The following is a 25,559-nucleotide window of genomic DNA, read 5'->3' on the forward strand; positions in this document are numbered from 1 at the left end:
CAGAGGAATCTCATAAGCTAATGAACAAAATAGAACCTTAGGCATGGAATCTTGGAACAGATGGACAGTGGACCAGAGGGGAGGGAGGAGGGGCATAATGGTAGAAAGAAGGGGAAGGAACTAGTCAAAGAATATGTATGAAATGACTCATGGACATGGACAACAGGGTGGGAATTGACTGTGGGAGCAGGGGGTGGGCTGGGTGGAGGGGGGTAAAGGGAGGAAAATTGGGACAACTGTAATAGAGTAACAAAAAATGATTTAAAAAATTAAAAATATAGGAAGGCTAAAAAATAGGCTGCTATAAATCTGAGCAAGAACATTTGAATTCAGCACTTAGAACCAATAACAAGTGTAAAGTCTAGGTCACAATCACTCACCTCAGAGCTTCCGTGAGAGGAAATCAAGATTAAATGCCCATTGATGATTGAGCGAGCTGTAAACCCTGTAGTATAGGAAAGAATATTTTTTAATCAAGTAAAAATGAATGTTGGCTGGTCAGGCTACTTCTTTATGTTCTATGGTTCCTCCATTTTGCAGACTTCAAAACTTTGCCTAGTTAAGATTTGATAATACGTACTCATTACTATTTACCCCATTAAACACCTTGAGTTAATTATGATCCAGAGTGAGCTTTGTGATTTTTTTTTTATCTCTATCTCATTATAAACTGGCAGATCTTTTAAAGTAAGTAATAATAAATTATCAGATATTCTATATTTGTAATATTTAGAAAACTTTTTGGAAGAACTGACTCACAGGAAGATGATGTTTCATCTTTGCTTCATTTTTTAAAGTTTTTAAAAAATTCTTTGGTCAGAAATATAAAAGAGTATAAGAATATTTATCTTCTTGTATTATTTATCAGTAAGTTTTTTTAATCCTTTGATACATTTAGTAATGTAATTATGGTTAATCCTATGTCTTTATTTAGCTGGTTCTGTTTCTAATTCTACATTTAATTGATTAGGCTTCCCCTGAAAGATCTACAAGAACTCAGCAAAAAGAATTTCAGACTTACATTTTGGATAGCGTGATGGACCATTTGCTTGCAGCTGATGTATTATTGGGTATGTTTTATTTTCACTTTAAAAGTATCCATAATCACTCTGTTTCTGTCTTTAAACACCAAGTATACCTCCTTTTTAAGTTCATCTATTTTCTATGCATTTTCAACTGATATTTTTCTATAATGAAGAAAAGGCCCATCCAGCTCTTTCCCTTAAATCCGGGATAAAGATCAGCAACAGGAAGTACTTAAGGTGGTTGTCCACATCTGTGTACTCCCAGTTGGCAGGAAGAGGACAACAAAAAAGAAAAAATGTTTTAAAAACCGTATTACATGAACCGTTATATTCTTATGAATGTCTAATACTTTTTACATTAACTTTTTCATTGTGATACTTAGAAATGTAGAGCTCCATAAATTATCACCCAGACAACATGCCTGTATAAAACCTCTCAGAAGTGCATTACCAGTACCCCCAGAAACTCCCCTTCTCCCTGACCCAGTTATGACTCACTATATTGTCCCAACTTCTAAAACAGCAGATGCATTTTGCCTGCTTTTGAACTTTGTGTAAATGGAATCACACAGTATATATCCTTTTTAGTTTCTTACACTCAGTGTTGTATTTGTGAGATTTATTCATGTTCCACGTAGCAGGAGTTCATTGCTATGTAGTGTTCCATCACATAAATACTAAATATACCCATTTTACTATTGATGGACATTTGGTAATTTCCAGTTTGAGACAATTAAAAATAAAGCTGCTATAAGCATTCTTGTTCAAGTGAGTCACATCTACCGGGTATGACAAAAATAAGTTTACAGTTGTGAGTATGTGAAATTCTTGTACTATTTATTAATTATTGTATTATTTTCCATATGAACAACTGTAAACCTACTTTTTCCCCACTTTGCATATGCAGTATTTATACATACCTGTTGAGTGTATACCTATGAATGGAATTGTTTAGTCATAAGTATGTATTTGTTATTCTTTAGGATTGCTTCCATAAATTGAAGACACATTAAATATTTTTTCTGAATGTCTCTATCTAGTAACAATAAATGTACAAAATTTGTACAGAGAAGAGCTGATATTTATATGTAAAACAAGGATCAAATTTAAAGAGGGAAAAGTAATGATTCAGTATATTTGCTATTTGAGTTCCTGGTAATAGTATTAATCATAGAACCTCCATGTTATTAAATTACCAGTTTTTTGCAAAGTAATTTGCCAAGAAATCTTTAGTACTGACTTAACAAACAACTTTCAAAGCATGACGTGAAGTCAAACTTTGTGTTTATCACTTGTGCACTATTTATGTAATATTATTTTTTACTACATCAAAACACAAAATGAAGAGTTTTGCATACTGTGGTAATTTAGAGTTAGGTGGGAATAATCACCCAGCATAGACTCTAGAATTCCTAAAAAGGATGGGCTTAGAGGGGGCATTCTGGTGAGGAGGAGGAGGAGCTCGGAGAATTAACCCTGACACAGTAGAAGCAGTGTGTACAGAGCAAGCACCTGAAGACACTGAGGTAGCTTTACAAAAGAGACAATGCTTATGGCAGACATGGAGGGGGTGAAAGGCAGCTCTTGGCACCACCACACTAACTGTACTTTATTATTCACAGTTCTGAATGTCTCTTCTGCCTATATTGTTTCATCACTATTAAAGATTTACTCCAAAATTGAGGGTTTTGTTTAATGGTTTGTTTTACCCTTATTAGTTTACAGAATCAATTTACCACTAAGGAACTGACTTAACTTTTCTCTGAAATGAAGATCATCTTTCACTCATGGTTTAAGTTGAAGAGCTGTTTGCTTATCACAAACTGTCTTAAGGCAATAAGAGACTTCACAGCCTCAATCTGTAACTATCCTGCAGAAGTTATTTCTTCCAATGTTTACCATGATTTCTAGCCATGAACATTTCCTTAGAGCAGAACGTAAGAGCTATTGGTCTTATTTCTCAGTGCAGTAGATGAACTCATTTTTGCCTTAGCCTGATTTGTTTGAGGATCTTGTCTTATGCTGGTAGATAACAATTTTCTTAGACATTTTCTTCCTGTTGGAATTTAGGGGAAGATGCATCTCTACCTATTACCAGTGGAGGAAGCTACCAGGTATTGGTGAACAATGTGTTTTACTTCACACAACGTGTGGTGGACAAGCTTTGGCAGGGCATGTTCAACAAAGAATCTAAACTTCTCATAGACTTTATAATTCAACTAATTGCACAGGTAATCATTGTCACTGTTACTTGTAGATTACATGTTTTCTAATTGAAAAACTAATACAGATAATAAAAGTTAACATTTAATATAAAACTTAGCTTATTAAAACTGAATAAAAAAATGTAGACCTGTAACCCTTTTCCCCCTTACCCACTGACACTGTTGTGTTCCTTATGATCTGGGTGTCTGGGTTTCTCAAGCTGTGGGCTCTCATTATCTCCCCACAGGTACTGCTGTTTGCTGCCTGGGTAGCCAGATAGTTTCCTTTTAATTTAAATAATTTAAGTTAATAAAACTTGGTAAGTTTTTTATAGTATGATACATATGTGTATAAAAGCTAACAGAGCATGAAGAGTTGATATCAAAGGACTCTTCTTGTAATGGAATCTCTACAAAGTCCATTGTAGTCCTTGTTCCTTTGAAGATAATATTTTAGTGTGTGTTGGTGGTACCTTTGACTAAGGAGTGCTGGCCTGATTTGGCATGAGTGATTAATATTATTCAACACATGATGTAGAGAGTAGGCAATACTATTACCGTGTTTTATTAGCTTATGGTGCATAGGTTTTGTGTGTGTGTGTGTGTGTGTGTGTGTGTGTGTGTGTGTGTGTTGCCTGAGAACTCTTTTAAGTGTTAAATTTGTATTTAAGCCAAACAGAAAAGCTCTCAAGTGAGGGTATGATACTGGAACACTCAAAGTTTTTTACTAAAAACTTTAGGTAATTTTTTCCAGTAATTTTGAGTGGAGATCATTCACCCCAACAAAACTGGTGCAGTAGAAGGCTGCCCTGACGGCACTTCCTCGTGTTATTGGGGAGGCTGCTCTGCCCCACGAAGTGTCACCAGCTCTCGTCAAGGACTGATATATTTTTACACAACACTCATCTCATTAAATTAAAGTATCTCCTGGATTCTGAACCCCATAATAGCAAAAACTTTATATTTTTTAACTTAGCACCCCACTACTTAGCATGTTATCTGGTACATAATAAACTGAATAACTGTTCATGTGTGAATGATAAGCAGATCTTTTATGTTTGGCCACTTTACTGAACAAAGTCTCTTTCTCATCTTTAGTCAAAGAGAAGATCACAGGGATTGTCGCTGGATGCGGTTTATCACTGCCTCAATAGGACCATCTTGTACCAGTTTTCACGGGCACACAAAACTGTCCCACAGCAAGTAGCTCTCCTTGATTCACTCAGGGTCCTGACTGTAAACAGGAACTTGATCCTGGGACCTGGGAACCATGATCAAGAATTCATTAGCTGTCTGGCTCACTGCCTTATTAATCTACATGTTGGAAGGTAACTCCTTTAGGTTCAGTTTGCCACCTTGAATAGTCTTTGATGTTATTTCACCAGGACTTTGTTTTACTTTTATTGCTAGTAACATTTCTTTTTCTTTTAATCTCAGTTTTATTTAAAACTTCATGCAAAAGGTAAAAGATAAAGACAAATGATGCATTTTTGCAATGAAATGAGTAATTTCCTTTAATTTTCTGTATCTTTAAATTTTTCATTAATCACCAAATGTCACATATGTCATTTTAAAAAGTAAATTTGCTTTTCAAGTAAATAAAACACATATTGTTGGAAGTTAAGAGGAATAAAAAGAAAAGAATGCAATGAATAAATACAATGTTATATACTAAATGGATGAAATTAGTATTTTTCCATTGATTGCTTTGACAGATATTTCTTTAATGTCTGCTGGTATCCAGGCATTGAATTACTGACCAGGATGTGAACAAGAGAGACCCTGTGTCAGGGTCTTGGAGCATGCAGTCTTCAAGGGTAGGACAGTTAACTAGCAAGACAAGTCAGGTGTGCTGAGTGCTCTTCTAGAAGCTAGAAGCAAGGTGCTTTGGGAGCATGTAGCAGGAGCCCCTAATCTTGGAGAAAGACCTGCTGAGTTGCATCTTGCACATGGTCAAGGAGGGGGATAACCCCCTTAAGAGGTCAAGAAAGAATGATGTAGGAAGAAAGAGCCATCTATGTGATTGCTCAGAGGGAAGAAAGTATATGACACATTTGAAAAATTGCAAGTACTTAACTGCTGCTGAAGCAAAGAGTGGTGCAGTAGGACACAGGCCTATGAAGAGAATGTTCTTTAATGAACTTTTTGTAATTTTCAGGTAAAAATATTAATCAAAAAGCATGTTGGATATTAGGATGTTCATCTTGATGCTTTAGTTATTAGAGTTTCTTAGCTACAGTCGTTTTCTTCATACAGTTTAAACTGACTAATTTTTCAGCAACGTGGATGGATTTGGACTGGAAGCAGAAGCCCGCATGACCACATGGCACATTATGATCCCCTCCGACATTGAACCAGATGGTGGTTACAGCCAAGATATTAGTGAAGGTGAGTACCTCAATTTTTTTCCCCTTTTCCTTCTCACTTACTAATTAACAGCATTGACAACCAGTCTTCCAGCAGGGCATACCTATAGATACACTGATATGCCCACCAATATATACCAACATGTGGCTATGCATGTTCTATGCCAAGATGGCAAAACCACTAACCGCTAATGCTGCTTGATCTCAACATTTTGTAGCAACACTGGGAGACTTAATGATATTTACATTCGCATAATTAATAGGTCAGATACTAATTTGGCACTTACCATAAAGAGAGCTGCCTGTTCAAAGAGTTAGGCATATTACATTAGAGGTAAATGTTGTCTGAGACAGGTTGTCAGTACTATCGTTTTTTTGTTTATTCTCTTTTTAATTTAGTTTTCCTACTGATTTTGTATTATGCATGAAAGTCTTTGGGTGGATTGATTTCCTATTACCACACTGTTTAGTAAAAAAGATTAGATAATTACAATTGCATTTGTTTCCCCAGCAGTATAGTGTGGTAGGTACTTTTACGTAAGATTTTATGCTTTGGAGGTCCAGCACTCATTCTTTCAATCATTTTAGCATTAACTTATTCTGTCTTTCACCAAAAGTTCTTGAATCCCAGACACTGAGGACATGGTGATGACTTTCGTCCCCCACCCCGTACCCCTCAAAGAACTGACAGTTAAGAACATTAGTTCTCAAAGCAAGGTTCTCAGACTAGCAATATCAGCATCATTTGGGAACTTGTTAGAAAAGCAGATCCTCTGTCCCCACTCAGATCTACTGAGGCAGAAATTCTGACCAGCTCTGAGTAGACCTCCAGCTAATGCTGATGCTTGCTGAAGATTGGTGTGGAACAGGGTCAGACAAATTAGCAAAGAGTCCAAACCAAGAGGGAATTTAATAGCAAAAACTTTTTTTTAAAAATTTTTTTTTTCTTTTGAAAAATATTCAAGGACAACTTTAAAAAAAGCTTAAACCCCCCGTTGAAGGGCTTCCTGAGCATCATTCACTTGACAGTAGTCACTCTGCACTGCACCATTTCCTGAATCTCAGAACTCCCCATACGTATAATGAGAAGGGTGAGAATTAAATCTTTCTCTGGTTTCATTAGGTATTTCATTTTAACCAGAATACTAATACACTATTATGAATCAGTGCATTATGAATCATCCGCTCCAAACCTTTTACCCTTTTAATTATATCCCTTCATGGAACAGAAAAGAAAGTAAATTTAAAAAAAAATATTTTGAGCTTACCTTAAATATTGAGGTCTAAAAATTTTAAGTGAGGGATATGTTCTTTCTTTTTATAAAGAGAAGCTAGATAATGAAATACGTATATGATTTCCAATTTTATAAATAAAAATGCAGTCTTCCACATGAACATAAAGGTTTTTTTCTTTTAAGTTTACCAAGTAGCCAACCACATTTTTGGTTCCTGAATAATCCCTTTTACTGATCTCTATAGGATATGAAGCATTTTTTTTTTCTTTTGACAAGTACTATACTTGAAACTCTTAGATGAAATTCATGAGGAAAAATACTAACTTTTTATTGTGTTTTTGATCAATTGTCTTTCCCCCCCCCACCCCCCATTTCCTAGGGCGTCAGCTTCTCCTAAAAGCTGTCAATAGAGTTTGGACTGAATTGATACATAGTAAGAAACAAGCCTTGGAGGAGCTTTTCAAAGTCACTCTACCAGTGAATGAAAGGGGCCATGTGGATATAGCTATAGCAAGGCCGCTCATTGAAGAAGCTGGTTTGAAGTGCTGGCAGAATCATTTGGGTGAGAAAGTCTGCAGAGATCATGTGATGAAGAGATTTACACATGGCTGTTTTATATGGATATACTTTAGATTTGTAATGAAAACATTTGCAAAAGGCTATTTCGACAGCAGTAGAGATGAAAGTCAATACAGTATAATCCATTCTAGAAAGATTATGCCAAGATAAGGCTTTTCTTCTCAGATTTTTTTAGAAAAATCTAAGGTATGTTGTATATCAGGCATCTCTGAGTTCAGAATATAATATACTGCTCACAGCTTTAGTATGCTCATCATCTTGACTATGAGTCTGCAGTTCCTCATCTTTAACTCTCAAGTTCTAAAAACCCTGAAAACCCAATTTTTGTCATTATTTTGGTCCCAAAATTCACTTGGTAGCAAAAACTAACCTATCTTTATTTATTCTGCTTGGTATGAATATTCATGAATTTTGTGTAGAAATGTTAATGTGTTAAATTGTGGTTCATCACCGTAGACCCTGTGGTAGTATTATATAATATTTAGAATAAACATACATAATATTTAGACTATTCATTGCCCTTTTAAAATTCAAAACATTCTAAGTTCCAAAGTATACCAGGTGCCAAAGATTTTTCATTAGAGGATTGTGAATTGTTATTAACACTGAAACAGATTTCATTAAATTTGCATATTACTGCAGGGCTATGAAGTTTCAACCAAATGTAAATTCAACCGGTATAATTGTCAACTGTAGCTATCCTTACCCAAGGCCACCAATAAGTAAATGTACAATAGCTAAGAAAATGATTGTCTGTACTGTAAGCTGCTTTTGATTACTACAGAATTGTGGTTTGTCACCATGATTAAAAAGTATTAAAAATAAGACTAATAAATACATGGAGAAATTGTAAAATAATTGAATCTTAATTTCATAGCCCATGAAAAGAAATGCATAAGTCGAGGAGAAGCTTTAATGCCCACCACCCAATCCAAGCTGTCCCGAGTAAGCAGCGGCTTTGGTCTTTCCAAGTTGACAGGATCGAGAAGGAATCGAAAAGAAAGTGGTCTCAATAAACACAGTCTTTCCACCCAGGTACACTCATTAGTTTCATTGATGATAATATTAGAAATGTGTGTTTCAATGTTGCGTTGTAATGTTTTTATAACACACTTAACATGTACAAGCAAATGATTTGAAATGAACTTTTCTGCATTTTTGCTTTAGAAGAGAAAAATAACACATTATGGGAACTTCTCCCATTTTATTAAAAAAATTGCATTATATTGTGTATGTACATCCATTTTATAAATGAACATAAGACGAGATTCATATATTGATTTATGATCAGACTATGGGTAATTTTTACAAACTTTCAATAATTTTGTTACTGATAATTATAAATTTAAAGCAATAGCAGAACAAAAGCAGAATGGCTTTTTTTTTTTTTTAAATCTTATTGTGTATACCTGTGACTGATTTTTTTAACTCATCTACGTCAGTGTTGATTTCTTCCTCATCATACTTCCTTTCCCACCCCATAGTCTTATTGGGAAAGGGTCTGAGAGAAACAGTGTGTACCCTTCATTCCATGTGTCAGCTTGGGTTCTCCAGGAAGCACACTCTGAGATGGAGACTGGGGTGCTGGAGTTTACTGGGGTGCCCTTGTGGTCATTACGTGTGGGAGATGGAAGCAGGATTGGTCACCGGAAAGTGTCAGGCTACAGCGCAGGTCCAGGGACAGCCTCAGCCACCCTAAGTAGCACTTGAGCAGTCAAAATGGTCTGTCAGAGTTGACCTGTATGATGTGAAATGGCTTACCCCCTGCTTATCCTCAAATCAAGCAGTCATTGGATGTGGGGTGCCCTGCCGCTCTCTGCAGCGGAGATGATCCCTGAAGGTACTGGCAGCATTCCTGCAAGCTGGGCAGCAAGCGCTTCCCGGAAGGGGCGCAGGGCTAGGGCAGGGGAAGAGTTTTTGTGTTCCGCACACATCCTCCGTTAGTTTCATCATGTAAGTAATCTTCCATTGTCTTTTTGTGTTTATTTATAGTGGTGTCTTTAACAGAATTTTAACTAATTGTTCAGCGGTAATATCAAGGATAGTTAACTCATTTTTTTTCCAGGAAATATGTGAATTATTAAACTTCTTTTTCCATCCATTGTCAGGAGATTTCCCAGTGGATGTTTACACATATCGCTGTTGTTCGTGACTTAGTGGACACACAGTATAAGGAATATCAGGAGGTAAGAATTCATAATCACAATAATGGTTTGTTTTGCATTGCTTGAGTGGGAAAAGACTATTTCTTCTGATACTTTCCTACCCATTTTAAGGATAAGCTGCGAAACTGCATTCACTGTTAGATGATTTTAATTATCCCTGCCAATAGCTACTTTGGCTGATGATTTTAAGAAAGAAATTCTGAATTTCCTAAAGGCAAACTACATTAAAAAACATCAGTAAATTTGAAATCAGCACAGCGGAATCCTGTTGACATTCAGGAGTGACATACAGCATTATTCCTAAAAATTAAAATAAAATACAGATGCCTGTCTTTCAGACTTATGAAGGAGATTGTGAAAATATGCATGAAAGTTACTGAGAAGCCTCTTAAAATTCTAAAAACATAAAGGACTAAAAACGAAGGTTTTTTTTATTGCTGGTGCTTGGTGATTATGTCAGTAAAAAATAAATTCAGTGAAAGCTTTTTGATGAATTGATTGTTACTTTATAGCTTAATCCTAAATATCTTACTTTTAAAACAGCTCTTTGGGGGAGTCTATTAAAGATTTCTGAATGATAAGCTGCTAATATTTTATCGTCATAACACTAAATTAGTTATTATAGGGAATTCTGCTACCCCCCTTAACACATGATATGATATCATGGAATTTTATGATTATTCATTCAGTCAGCTATTGGTTGTATAGATTTTTATTCTTAGACTTAGGTTGTATATGTATATTCAATGAATCATTAAGTAAGTTCCTTATAACCATCTACTGTTAAAAATGTTTAGGTGAAGTTCCCTATCAGAGCTTCATGTTTATATTCTTTACCTAAAATCTTTGGAAATGATACAAAGCTTGTCAGTAATCTGGTGTATTGGCAATGTATTTTTTAATATGATTTCCTAGATTTTCTCCTATTTGCTCTGGTAGCTGCTTTACAATTTTAGGGTGGGAGTGGATTCCTCCTAAAATTGCCATGTTTATACTCACTCACACTGGACTAACCATTTCAACATATTTTCTTAAGTAATATTACTGTCTTTCTGTGCACTAATCACATAGTTCCTTCAACTCTCGGTTCAGCTGCACTCACGTCCTGCACTTACACACCTGGTCATTTACTTGGTGTTAAAATAATCACCATGCACCACCACAAAACCCCACCTTTTCAAAAAAACGGTAGCTTACTTTAACCATAAACAAGTGGAAATTTATATATTGACTGAAATGATAAGGATTGGTTTCATTTTCAGATATTAATTTGGTTTTAAGGTGTTTGTAGACTTTTAATTGTTACTCCCGCTTTTGCTCAAAAACCAACCTGCACCCTTTCCGCTCAGCGTCAGCAAAATGCCTTGAAGTACGTGACAGAAGAGTGGTGCCAAATCGAGTATGAACTGCTGCGGGAGCGAGGGTTGTGGGGTCCCCCCATCGGTTCCCATCTGGACAAATGGATGTTGGAGATGACAGAAGGGCCCTGCAGAATGAGGAAGAAAATGGTGCGAAATGATATGTTTTATAACCATTACCCTTACATGCCAGAAACAGAACAAGAGACAAGTGTGGCGGTGAGTGTGCAGAATTAAATGTTTGTGATAGTGCTTTCAAGTTACTTTTTTCTTTTTTGTAAGCATCTTTCCTTATTAGGTCAATTACCTAAAATACCTAATTGTGAAAGTTCAATATAATATATTAAATTGATAACATCAAGGTGGTGGCAGTGGAGTAAAAGATGCAGCAGTGGAACAGGAGACATCATCATAGTGAAGTGGTTTAGATCACAGACTCTGCAGCCAGACGGCCTGGACTTCAAACCTGCCTCTGCCCCTCCACCTGCCGGTGACTCAGAACAGGCCATTCAGCCTCTTCAGGTTTCTGTTCCCTTATGCCTAACATGGAGAAAATAAGGGTTTCACATGAAACCCTTAGAAATTTTTACATGAAAATTCAAAAGCTGTTAGGAGGGAGCATTAAGTTAGTTAAAGTTAGTAAAGTACTTAGAATAGTACCTGGCACAAAGTAAGCATTACATGAATGAGTGTTAAGTAAATAAAACGAATATTGATACTAAGCAATAGTCTTTGACAAAATGTCAAGAGTAGCTAAAGAACAATAGCCTGAACGTATAGATCTTCCCAGTTATGTTAAGAAGCTTCACCAACTCCATGTATTTAAAACACACCATTTGCCTCTGAGTTCCTTGTTATATAGACAAGTTATACTTCTCAAACCTTCATTTAGGATTTTTCACACACACACAAAAAAAACATTTGTCTGAGCTGATAATGATTTAGGAATCATGTATTTACATATGGGAAAACACTCTCTCTCCCAATAAAGTCACTACAAATTTAAGAAAACACAGGACTATGACATCCACTGGATTTAATTGTGAAATCCTCATAGCAGTTCTAAATAGTAATTCAGCTCTTCAGTGTCCAAAAATAATCCTTTGCCTACAAAATGAATAATGGCTTCCTCCTTAGAATTTACTTTTGTCATGGAATCACAGCTTCAGAATTGGAAGGGGATTTCACAGGTAATTTCATCCAGTCTCCTAATTCTATTGTGCCAATGTGTGACCAGTCATAAAAACATTATTTTTGGGGTATTTTACTTTTTTGTACTTTGTCTTCAAAATGCAGGGTGCATTTCATACTTGAAAGTACACCTTTCCTCAGACTGGATGCACTTCGTGAACTGAAGAGCCACATACAAAGAGTGGCTACAGTAATGGACAGGGCAGCTCTGAGAACACCTGACTTTTAGTCACGTGTTTCATGATTTTTTTTTAAACCCATATTTCTTACTGATAAACATAAGATTCTCATGTTTTCCTTTAATTTAAATATTCAAAAAAATTATTCTGACTTTTTACAAAGATAGTCTGGAAAAGCATTCTAAGATTCTCCCCTTCCCCAAGAACATGACCAACCTATGCTTAATTAATCCCTAAACTGAAAAGTTACTAGGGGATATTTTTCATATTTTGTTTCACCCTAGTTTTTAGCTGCCTCTAAAATGAAGTATTTAAATAAATCTAGTGTAAATCCTATTCCCAGTTAGAAACTCCTATCACTACAAAGAGTCATCCACTGAAGAACATACTGGAGTAGTTCTTCTTGAGTATTTGGTTAATAGAAATCTGAGAGGCCGTAAAGTCCAACTACTTGCCCAGTGTTAAGTTTTGTTATATTTTATTAAAAACTTCATTTCAAAACTAAGATTTATAAAGGAGACTTGGAACATGGGTCTTCTAGTAAGTAGTTCAGATCTTATAATGTTAGGCTATTTGCATTATTGCAATTTTTTTTTCTTCTGCAGAATCCCTGACTTCATTTACTTGTACTCACTGATTACAGCGCTGTCCTGATGCTACTTAGAATGTAGGTTATAGACGTGCTAATATATATGTCACTTAACGATTTTTTAAGATCGCTCTCTAAAGTCTCCTGTTCTCAAAGCTATTCAGTTCTATCAAGAATGCCATATGTGGTGCAGTTGTAACTTAAAATGCTATATAATTTTTAATACCAGGACAGTATGTGAGAAAATTAAACCCATATTTTTTCAGCTTTATACTAGCACCTATTTTTCTCATAGCAAACCAGCAATATAATCTCTAATTTTTCATCTTTTCCCCCAAATAAGTAAGAATTTAAGCCTGATTTGATAACATACTTCTTATTGAATTGATACTCATTTATGTTGAATACATTCAAGAATACTAAAGTACAAAGTGGAGCAAAAGTGGGATTACAGTTGATAAGTATATGAAACAGTTTATTCTTGTATTATTTATTAATTATTGTATTATTTTCCAAATGAACAACTGTAAACCTACGTTTGCCAAACCCTGTTAGTATACTCTCTTAAATATGTGAATAACTCACTATTTATATTTCACTGAGACATATACTTTCTAAGTTATATAACCATTTATTTTACCTTACCCATTCCTTTATAGTGTCATTTATTTTACAGACATATATTTGATTTTCTATATCAGGTAAAAATAAAATAACCTATTTAGAGTTTACACTGAAACTTGAATATATCATCAGCATTTTACCTATGCAGAGGAGTTCACCAGGCTATGAAATCTAAACAGACACTCTCAGAAATAGATATATATCATATGGAACTTAGTGTTTAACCAAATGGATTACATATTAGGAAATATAAGGCAGGAGATACTTTTGAAAGTAGGAAAGAACAGCTGGATAGAGGAGATGATTACAGAATACAGAATTCATGCCCAAGTCTAGGTTTGTCTGCTAGGATGAAATTTACTAAAAGAATAATTAGTTTGGTTTTCCTAGTTTGAAAACTTTTGTAGATTTAACATGACATTAAATATCCACTTTTGTTTTATGGAATATGCAATCTGGCAATGTGGACAGCAAAGAAATTCCAAAAACTAGAAGCAACTGCTATCCCACTGACTTCTGTTGTGAAATTAAAAAAGAAGAGTGAACACTTACAAATACAGTTTTATTTACATCTCTAGCAGCCCTTGAAGTATAGTCAGTATTCTCATCCCAGTTTTTCAGATGAGAAATAGAAGCCTAGAAAAGTTAAGGAACTCTGTCTGTCTAGGTCAGAGTTCCAAGTAGTGGAGTAATATATATAATGAGTGTAGGTTGACAGTTCTCCAGAAGTTGAATCATTTTTGAAAAAGAAAAGGTTCTGGTGTGATGTTTTGTGACATCGGTAAATAGTGTATTGCTTTCAGACAGAAACCACGTATTAGGCTTTGTCTTTCTAATGCTAGCAGAGTACCTAGAACTTAATAAATTTTGATTGAGCTGACTACAAACATTCTCTCTTCCTAAGCTTTAGATTTTATCCATTGCTTCTTATTCATTCTATAGAATTTTCCTAATTCTGAAATTTTTCCACTCAAATGACTAAAGCCAGATTTTATGGGGCCTGAAGTTTATACAACCTGCGGGGTGGAGGGCTCTATTAGAAAAGGAGTACAAAGTTACTAGGTCCGGCCCTGCATCCGGGGTTTCGAAAGGAGCCCATGGGAAGTGAGGGCTGTTAAATTTAAGCTTTATTTGCTTCATAGTAAATCCACTTCCACCCTGAATTGTATTAAAACATTTCTCCCAGAAGTAGAGTTTAATCTTTCTTCCCTTTTGGCTCCTATAAATGTGCTGCCCTCCTGCATGAATTTTTGTAAAATATAGTCAGTACTTTTTGCAATGTAACAGGTATGTGCCAACCTAAAAATTGCTTTTGAAACCTCTTGAAAGGGGAGTAGGCTTTATCTGGAACAAGGGCAAGTGGTTTGATTATTTGCCTTATTGATTAAGAATAATGATTGTTTCTAAGTAACATTTACTTTCATATTCCTTTGCTTAAACTGAAAGAATACAGTGATGATTAAAATCTTCGATGTGTTAGAAATGAAACAAGGGATTTTTCTTAGTCAGTGAAGCTTTTTCTTAAACCTTGATAATTAGTGTATTTTCTTTTCATTTCTTATTTTTAAACTTTTATTTCTTATTTTTAAATTGGATGTTTGTTTATAGAGTATAGAACATATTTTAGTGTTTTATTTGCCACAGATTCTAAAGCTTTGAAAATTTCTAAGCTAAAACTATTTTTAAAAAGCAGCAGTGATAATGGTTGTCTCCTGAGAAAAATTGGTATGTGTGGAAAATTCTATATTCTTACATGAAAATAATTTGTCCTCTCTGTACCATGACTTTCCTTAGGGGATATTTTCATAATGGAAACGACTAAACTAAATTACAGTATAATTCTATATTTAAGTGGTAATATCAGTTATAGATATTGGTAAGATGTGAGCCTAGGAGATGAAAATATAAAATCTGGTTGTTTATAAGCAAATTGTCTTATTACCTTGAATCCTATGGAAGGAAGGAAGATTACATGTTTTGCCATTAAATAACCTCAAAATTTACTCTTCTTGTAAATATCATTGGAGTAAAAACCTCAGCGTCTACCTATTAATGTTGGGCTGCTTGGGGCAGAAGGGTAAAAAACTTTCTGGGAGTTTCCTTTTCTAATTAAGGGAATCTCTTATGGCTGCCTCCATGTATATTTTTATATAATATATAGATGTCATAGGACTCAGAGAAACTAAGCAACTCGTTCAGGAAATTCTGTTACTAGCATTATAGAAAAATTTGAAGTAAAGGAACTAAAATATTATTATAGAAATTTTGACATTGAGAAATTGAGATTTCTATATAAACATAATTATAACAATAATGTAAAAGAAAGAGCTGAAGTAATACTGAAATTATTGGTATAACATGTATCTTAGCTATTGAATGCTTGCTACCATTTAAGAAAATGAGAACTTCAGTTAGTCAGTGGGTCAGTGAGCACTTATGACACAGGGCTGCTGATTTAATTCATGTGTCATACGCTGCAGAGAAAATCAAGAGTGTGCATGTCAGACCTTGCCCACAGCCTGGTTGGGGGATATATGGTGGATAGCAGAGTTGAGCTTGACAATAGTAATTGGTCCATTTTGCTGTATTGGCCTATCACATCTATCCAGCATTCTTTTTTTTTTTTAGGAATTTCAAGTGAGTTGCAGAATCCTCCACATGCATGTCAGCAGAGTTCAATATTTTTTATAATTTTTTTTATCTTAAGTATATCATTCAGTGAGTTTTAACAGATGTGTAGTATACACTCATGTAGCCCAAATTCTTATCAAAATAGAGAACATGCATGTATATTTTAAAGATTATTCTTCAATATAAGGTATGCTTTTAAAGTTTGCTTTGTTGTGGGGGAGGGCGGAAAGTGTGTGCTGAAACCGTGTGAGGTATTTCAAAGTATGCCCAGTAGTCCAGTGTTTGTTTTGCCCAGGGAAGCAAACATCTATGAAAGCATTTTGCCTGCTCATATTTACTGTAGGGAAAGATAGTAGCTATCTTCAGATATAAACCATGAAAAGAAGAAAAATTGGCAGCAGTTCTTGGATGCATTATTGTCTGTCTGTAGCTCTCTGTGTGTTTACCTGCATATGCCACATGCTATAGCTCAACAGAAGCTTCCATCTTGTTAATCAGGATTTTATTCTGAGTATAAAATATAAAGCAGCCCCCTAATTCTTTAAAATTACTCTTTATGAAAAATTACTGGTTTGGAGGCTGATGCTTCTGTCTGCCTTCTGCTTTCAGCCTTTCTGGGCTTGCTATGAAGGAAGTAGGACCTTGGACTTCTATGGGAGGATTTTTTTTGTTAAACAATAAGCTCTTAGTGATATCTTTGGTGTAGGGGTATCATATAATTAAACCAGTTGCTTCTCTTACAAAACAGATCTGGGGGATAAGCACAGTGAGGGATAGGTGGAAGATAACAGCTAGATTCTGTTATCCTGTGTTTTCCTTTTGAAGCCATATAAAGAGTTGCATGTAAATCATTCATGACGATGGCACATGTGCTGAAGTTGTGTCTGTGTAATTTTTAAGTATCTCCTATTCAGTAGCTTTGAGAATTTTAGTTTCATTCTAAAACTACTCTTGATAATTGAGACAGTAATCACAGGATGCTCAGTGATTATTTCAAGCAGCTTAGGATATCCTGAAGATTTTCTTTGAGCAAGTACATGTTCCATATTCCATATAATCCTCAAGAAAATTTTATTTTTTGTGTTGTTGTTTATGTTTTTTTCTGATATATTTATACTTAATACCCTGTTTTCAGTCTGAGATCCCAAGTAAACAACCTGAGACACCCGATGATATCATTCCTCAAAAGGTAAAATACAAATTACCATAAAAGAATGCAAAACACTTGCGGAGTTCTTTTTGGGGTTGTTTTGTTTTGTTTTTAGTGCATGGTAGATTAGACTAACTTGAAAGATTGACTTTCAATTTGCTCTTCCTGTAAGTTTCTTAGAGTTGAAAAGTTGGTGTCATTCATGCTGAGAGCTGTTGTAGTCTTTCTTGGCTTTGCTCTAATTGGCTTCCTAGGGTCTGTGTGCTGCTCACTAACAGGCGGAATATTCATTGCTCTCACCGTAAAATGCGTATGGCTCCATATGTAAACTAACAAGTTCTGACGCATGTTAGTAATGGGCAGCCTGACACTTTCAACTTTTTTTTCAATTATTCATTTTTCTAGATAACAAACTATGTATTTTGAGAATGCAAGGATATCCTCTTTTAAAATTATGTAGTAAGAGTATATGATCACTTTTCAGAATACAATTTAAATTTATTTTAATTTGTTAAAAATTTATAATTGTTTTTCTGTTCCTGGAAGATTCTGTATATAATTTAGTACACGGGAAAATGTAGTTCTTTATAAGACAGAAATATACCCCAAGATATTTAGGGAAAATGACTATGTTTCCAAGTTTAAATCTGTAGATGTCCCACGTGTTAATTCATTGTCTTGCCCATCACTAACTCTGCTTTCATCTTTTTAAAAATGATCAATTTTGAGTTGAAGGTAACAGTTATACCTCATGTAGAAGATTTGTGATAGTGCAAAGTTTGCTACCTTTATTTCATTTCTAAAATATTGCAATATTCTCATTAGTTTACTCATCAAATTGATCTTTCCATAATTGTAATATTATTTTACATCATCTTAATACTTTCCTATGTTATGTAATAGATTTCAGTTTCCTTTTGGGCATATCATTCTTTAGCTAGCTTGTGGCTCTCTTTATTCCCTGACTCTGCCTGAAGTTAAAGGAATGGCAGTGTGACTTTAGATAGGTATCTTTTTATCTGAAAATTGATATATGATTTTATATTCCAACCAGCTGGACACGTGTTCTACTTCAGTTTGAAATCTTTTTTAAAAAAGGTCTTGCTTGAAATAAGCATTGTCATAGACAATATGTATTGACTACCTGAGTTTGAAAAATAGGCTTATAGGATATTTTTAATTACTTACTCTTATTCATAGGAAAGGAGAAGTAAAATAATGTTTACAAAGGGAACATTTTAAACCATGTCTCAAATGCCATCTTTTTCCTAATTGTTAATCCTAAGTCTGAGTATAATTCTGATTGAGGAACCTTTGTACATACAAACTTTTCCCTCCAGTTTTACATTTTTGTAAAAAAATTTTAGACAGTTTCTATTGTATTATGTAAAACAAACAGGTTTAGGTCAATTGGAGAACCTGTTTTAGGGTAAATATTAATTATCCTTGAAAAATGCTATTTCATGCGAAAAAATCAATTTTTTCTAATGTTTCTAGGTAATAAGTTTATTTTTCAAAATGGACTTACGTACGTTCTTGATATACTTTTAGTTAGTTTATGGGTCACATTCTCCTGCACAATAAACAATGAGGATGTTTTAATAAATTGAAGATGTTAGCTCAAAATGGCAGACTAACCAGAGAGCACTATTGGACCTGAAGCTGGTTGATTCCATGTTAGGTCAGGACTCTCTGAAGGTTTGGGCCATTTCCAGAGTTCCCGTGAGACCTGGGAATATGCAAAAGAACGGGGCAGTCCTGAGTCTCTACCTCCAAATATCTGGAGTAAACAGATGGAAGACTGCAACTGAATGGCTAGCCCTTGAGGACTGACCTATATACTTTACTGGGGTGGAAGCAAAGTTCCAGGCTCCTCACAGACTAAACATCTCTTGGGACCTGATGCTCTCCAACATTGGGCATTCTCTTCACTCTACTGGATTAGGAAGGTTTTCTGATACATCAGTGAGGCTGTACTATACTAACATGGAGAAATTATTTCACTAGAGATGATTTATTTCTATTTCAGGAAGAACAAAACTGTTAATATCATTTTATATGTCTTTTAAAAATCAATGGAATTTAAAAATAAACAACCCAAAAATCTATGGATTTACTGTATATAGAAAAACCTATTAAAAATCCCTTTGAAAAAGGTGAATCATAAAGTCTTGACATCATGCCTTCTCTTGGGAAGCTTATATTTTAATTCTTGAAGATAATTATTTGAGTTCTTTTCTCTTGTTATTTCTTAGAAACCTGCTAGGTACAGAAGAGCCATAAGTTATGACAGTAAAGAATACTACATGCGACTAGCCTCTGGCAATCCAACCATTGTCCAAGATGCCATCGTAGAGACATCAGAAGGGGAAGCTACTCAGCAAGAACCAGAGCATGGTGAAGACACTATTGCCAAAGTCAGAGGTCAGCCTTCTTGATTTTAGTTTAAAATCACTTGCAACATTCCTTATATTTGAATTTATAGGCACATGTGAGCAGCTATAAACAGTGGGGCCAACCTTAAAGGTATCTATAAATATTATACCACCTCGCCCTACTTAAAAATTAATTTCTGTATCACAACTAAAGCTACAGGCTCTTCTTTATTGCCTACAGATGAATGTATTGTACCCATTGGCTTGATAACTTCTTTATTGTATTCTTCAGAATTCTCAGTGGCACCTGATATTTTCAATTAAGGCCCTAATAAGTAGATAAATATTTATAAAATTAAAACAACCACTAAATATGTGCAGCTTGTGCATGATAGCCAACAGTAAGTAATAAGGGTCTTTCTTCCTGTGAGTATTCCAAATCTATACTTTATGGAGCTTAGTAAAGCAAACAGGTGGTGATGAATAGTGCTAAAATGGCCATGGGCTTTTTGGGTGGTTGTTTTTTATTTTATTGTATTTTTTTAATTACCATTTAGTCCCTTTCTACCCCCCTCACCACCTCCACCCCCACGCTCACCACACTGTTGTCTGTGTCCATGAGTCCTTCTTCCTTTTTGCTCAGCCCCTTGACCCCCTACCCCCCACAGCGTTAGCTGTCATACTGCTCTCTATCTAAGAGTCTGTCTCTATTTTGCTTCTTAGTTCAGTTTGCTCATTAGATTCCACATATGCGTGAAATTATATGGTATTTGTCTTTCTCTGACTGGCTTATTTCACTTAACATAATGTTCTCTAGGTCCATCCATACTGTCACAAAGGGTAAAATTGTCTTCTTTTTTACAGCCCAGTAGAATTCCATTGTGTAAATGCCCCTAGTTGTTTTGTCTGTTCATCTACTGATGGACACTTTGGGCTGCTTCCATATCCTGGCAATTGTAAATAACACTACAGCGACTATAGGGGTGCTGATGTTCTTTTGAATTAGTGTTTTGGGTTCCTTCAAATATATTTCCTGAAGTGGTATTGCTGAGTCCAAAGGCAGATCCATTTTTAATTTTTTGAGGTATCTCCATACTGTTGTCCACAGTTGCTGCACCAATCTACATTCCCACCAACAGTACAAAAGGGTTCCCCTTTCTCCACATCCTCACCAGCACTTGTTGTTTGTTGATTTATTGATAACCATTCTGACAGATGTGGGGTGATAGCTCATTGTGGCTTTAATTTGCATTTCTCTGATGGCAGGTGTCTTTGAGCATCTTTTCATATGTCTCTTGGCCATCTGTATGTCTTCTTTGGAAAAGTGTCTATTCAGGTCTTTTGCCCATAATTTAATTGGTTTGTTGTTTTGGTGTTGAGTTTTGTAAGTAGTTTATAAATTTTGGACATTAACCTCTTATCAGATGTATTGGAAAATACATTCTCCCATTCTGAGGGTTGTCTTTTTATTTTATTGATGTTTTCCTTTGTTGTGCGAAAACTTCTTAGTTTGACAGAGTCCCATTTGTTTACTTTTTTCTTTTGTTTCCCTTGCCTGAGGAGATATATCTGATAAAATATTGCCACGAGCAATGTCCGAGATTCTGCTGCCTATATTTTTTTCTACAGTTTTTATGGTTTCACGTCTAACATTTAAGTCTTTACTCCATTTTGAATATATTCTTCTGTGTGGTATAAGAAAGTGGTCTAGTTTCATTTTTCTGCATTATCTGTCCAATTTTCCCAGCGCCATTTGTAGTATAAACTGTCTTTAGACCATTTTGTATGTGCTTGCTTCCTCTGTCGAATATTAATTGACAGTAAAGGTATGAGTTTATTTCTGGGCTCTCTCTTCTGTTCCATTGACCTATGTGTTTGTTTTTATGCCAGTACCATGGTGTTTTGATTACTATGGCCGCATAGTATAGTTTGATATTAGGTAGCATGATTCCTCCAACTTTGTACTTCTTTCTCAGGAATGCTGTTGCTTTGTAGGGCCTTTTGTGGTTCCATATAAACTTTCGAAATATTTGTTCTAGTTCTGTGAAATATGTCATTGGAATCTTGATAGGAATTGCATTGAATCTGTAGATTGCTTTGGGTAGTGTGGACATTTTAATGACATTAATTCTTCCTATCCATGAACATGGTATATGCTTCCACTTATTTGTATCTTTAATTTCTTTCTTCAGTGTCTTACAATTTTCAGAGTATAGTTCTTTTACATCCTTGATCAGGTTTATTCCTAGGTGTTTTATTCTTTTTGAAGCAACTTTGAGTGGGATTGTTTCCTTAATTTCCCTTTATGTTAGTTCATTATTGGCACTGCAATTGATTTCTAGATGTTAATTTTGTATCCTGCTACTTTGCTGAATTCATTTTTCAGTTCCAGTAGTTTCTTGGTGGAATCTTTGGGGTTCACTATGTGCAGAATCATGTCATTTGCAAATAAAGACAGTTTTACTTCTTTTCTAATTTGGATGCCTTCTATTTCTTCTTCTTGCCTGATTGCTGCGGCTAGGACTTCCAGTACTATGTTGAATGAGAGAGGTGAAAACGGGGCCCTCTGTGTTTATTGCTGATCTTATGGGGAATGCTTGTAGTTCTTGCCCATTGAGTATGGTGATGCTGGCAGTGCGTTTGTCATATATGGTCCCCATTATGTTTTGGTATGTTCCCTTATTCCCACTTTGTTGAGAGTTTTGATCTTGGGTGTTGGATTTTATCAAATGCCTTTTCTGCATCCGTTGATATGATCATGTAGTTTTTATTCTTCATTTTGTTTATGTAGTGAATCACATTTATTGATTAGCAAATGTTGTACCAACCTTGCATTCCCTGAATAAATCCCACATGATCATGGTGTAGCATATTCTTGATGCACTGCTGTGTTTGGTTTGCTAATATTTTGGTGAAGATTTTAGCATCTGTGCTCATCACTGATACTTTCTCATTTTCATTTCATCAGGCCTATAATTTTCTTTTTCATTTTGCCTTTATCTGATTTTGGAATTAGGATAATGCTGGCATCGTAAATTGAGCTTGACAGCCATCCCTCCTCTTGAATTTTTGGAAATAGTTTGAGAAGGAAAGGTTTTAGTTTTTCTCAGAATGTTTGGTGAAATTCACCTGTAAAGCCATCCACTCCAGGGCTCCTCTTTCTTGGGAGTTTTTTTTATTACAGCTTCAAATTCAGTAGGTGTAATCTGTCTATTCAGATTCTCTGATTCTTCCAGACTTAGTTTTGGAAGCTTTTCCGTTTCTAGGAATTCATCCATTTTGTCCAGGATGTCCAGTTTTTGGCATATAGTTCAAAATATTTTCTTATAATCCTTTCTATTTCTTTGGTGGCCATTGTTATTTCTCCTCTTTCATATCTCATTTTATTTATTTGAGTCCTCTCTCTCTTTTGTGAGTCTGGTTAAAGGTTTGTCAATCGTGTTTATCTTTTGAAAGAGCCAGCTTTTAAATTCATTGATTTTTTTTTTTTGTATCATTTTTTTCAGACTCAATTTTATTTTTTTCTGGTCTGATCTTTATTACTTTCTTCCTTTACTCACTTTGGGCTTTGTTGTTCTTATTCAAGTTCCTTTAAGTGTAATGTCAAATTGCTTATTTGAGTTTTTTCTTATTTCTTGAGATAGGCCTGTAATGCTATGAATTTTCTTCTTAGGATTAGTTTTTCTGTGTCCCACAGATTTTTTTTTTTTGATGGTTGTGTTCATTTTCATTTGTTTCAAGGTATCTTTTGATTTCTATTGTGACCTCAATGTTGACCCATTCATTGTTTAATAACATATTATTTAGCATTCATGTCTTTGGGTATTTTTCAGTGTTCTCCTTGTGATTGATTCCTAGTTTCATAGCACTGTGGTCAGAGAAGATGCTTGGTATTATTTCAGTCTTCTTAAGTTTATTAAAACTTGTTTTGTGTCCTAAAATGTGGTCTTTCGCAGAAAACGTTCCATGTACACTTGAAAAGTGTATATGTTTTGCTGCTTTGGGGTGAAATGCTCTGAAGATATCAATTAAATCCATTTGATCTAGTGTCATATAAGGCCACTGTCTCCTTGTTGATTTTCTGTCTGGAAGATCTATCCATTGAAGTCAATGGGGTGTTAAAATCCCTCAGTAGGACTGTGTTTCTGTCTATCTCTCCCTTTATGTCCATCAAGATTTGCTTTACATATTTAGGTGCTCCTATGTTGGGTGCATAAATATTTACTAGGGTCATGTCCTCCTGTTAGATTGTTCCCTTTATTTATGTAGTATCCATATTTGTCTCTTATTATAATGTTGGTTTTAAAGTCCATTTTGTCATAAAATACTGCTAATCCAGCTTTTTTTTTTCCTTTCTATTTGCATGAAATATCTTCTTCCTTCCCTTTACTTTTAGTCTCCATGTATCTTTAAATTTGAGGTGGATGTCTTGGAGGCAGCTTATATATAGGTCCTGTTTTCTTTTCCATTCAGCTACCCTATGTCTTTTGATTGGAGCATGTAAGCCATTTACATTAACAGTGATTATTGGTAGATATGTATTTAATGGCATTTTATTGTTAGAATCTTTTCCTCTCCCCCCCCTCCCCGCCCCATTTCTCCTCTTATTCTCAAAGCAAGACCTTCAGCATTTGTTGCCATACTGTTTTGGTGTTAACGAACTCCCTTCCTTAGCTTTTTCTTGTCTGGGAAGCTCCTTATTTCTCATTCCATTTTAATTGATAGCCTTACTGGGCAATTAGCCTTGGTTGTAGGTTATTGCTTTTCATCACCTTGAATATTTCATGCTACTCCCTTCTGTCCTAAAATGTTTCTGTTGAGAAATAAGATGACAGTCTAATTGGTGCTCCTGTGTAGGTAACTACCTGATTTTCTCTTGTGGCTTTAAGGATCCTCTCCTTGTTTTTAGACGTTGCTATTTTAATTATGAAGTGTCTTAGAGTGGGCTTCTTTGGTTTCAACTTGTTTAAGATTCTCTGTGCTTCCTGGATTTGTATGTCTTTTCCTTCACCAGACTAGAAAAGTTTTCAATCATTATTGTTCAAATAGGTTCACAGATCCTTGCTCACTCTCCTCTCCTTCTGATCTGCCCATGATGTGGATGTTGTCATGCTCCATGTTGTCTCAAAGGTTTCTTAAGCACTCCTCATTTTTTAATTTTTTTTTTTTCTTTTTACTGCTCTGCTTGAGTGGTTTTTTCCTACCTTGTCTTCCAAATCACTGATTCTGTTCTCTCCTTCACCTAACCTGCTGTTTATTCCATTTAGTGTATTATTTATTTCAAATATTGCATTCTTTATTTCTGATTGGTCCTTTTTTAATGGCTTCCACATCTTTTTTCATGCTATTGATTATCCTTATAATCATTATCCTAAATGCTGAATCTGACAAATTGCCCGCCTCCATTTCATCTCATTCTTCTTCTAGAGAATTCTCTTGTTCTTTCATTTGGGCATTGTTTCGTTTTGTTTTCCTCCCCATTTTGGCTCCCTCTTTGTGTTTGTTTCTATGTACTAGGTAGATCTGCAAGACTGGTGCAGACCTAAGTCAAACTCTGCCTTAGACTAGTCCTGGGCAACCTGTTTGGAGCTCTCAGTGATCCACAGCATGTAGCTCCCTCTGATGGGTCAGTGTGATGGGTCAGCAAAAGAAACCAGGCTGCCCACCAAGGCTGGCTTTTATCAGCACAAGGCCTGGGGGAGGGTTAGCTGAAGTCTCAGCTCCCAGCAATCCACCTCTGCCTGCAGGCTTTCTGTAGGGCTAATCAGTGAATATCTTTCAGCTGTACTCCTCAGCAGCAGGGCTTAAGCTGTGGGGCAGAATAATTCCTGGGAGCAGGGCTATTGCTTCTGCTCAGGCTGATGCCATTCTAAAAGGAGTGCTCTGCC

At 35.4% G+C, this 25,559-nt stretch overlaps 1 protein-coding gene across 2 annotated transcripts in view; it reads left to right on the top strand.

The window, feature by feature from the left end:
* Positions 1–25,559, top strand: part of WDFY3 (WD repeat and FYVE domain containing 3) — a 271,717-nt gene that overhangs the window by 201,356 nt on the left and 44,802 nt on the right. For both annotated transcript variants that reach the window (XM_054591789.1, XM_054591790.1), the window contains 10 exons: positions 971–1,070; positions 3,096–3,256; positions 4,328–4,557; positions 5,508–5,617; positions 7,210–7,392; positions 8,287–8,444; positions 9,518–9,595; positions 10,924–11,151; positions 17,282–17,335; positions 19,552–19,720. In XM_054591789.1, the coding sequence (XP_054447764.1) occupies positions 971–1,070; positions 3,096–3,256; positions 4,328–4,557; positions 5,508–5,617; positions 7,210–7,392; positions 8,287–8,444; positions 9,518–9,595; positions 10,924–11,151; positions 17,282–17,335; positions 19,552–19,720 (1,471 nt within the window). The remainder of the gene's footprint in view (positions 1–970; positions 1,071–3,095; positions 3,257–4,327; positions 4,558–5,507; positions 5,618–7,209; positions 7,393–8,286; positions 8,445–9,517; positions 9,596–10,923; positions 11,152–17,281; positions 17,336–19,551; positions 19,721–25,559) is intronic.

This window comes from Pteronotus mesoamericanus, unplaced genomic scaffold (assembly GCF_021234165.1).
Source record: "Pteronotus mesoamericanus isolate MK-2021 breed Mesoamerican mustached bat unplaced genomic scaffold, CSHL_Meso_final scaffold_232, whole genome shotgun sequence".
Lineage (NCBI taxonomy): Eukaryota > Metazoa > Chordata > Mammalia > Chiroptera > Mormoopidae > Pteronotus > Pteronotus mesoamericanus.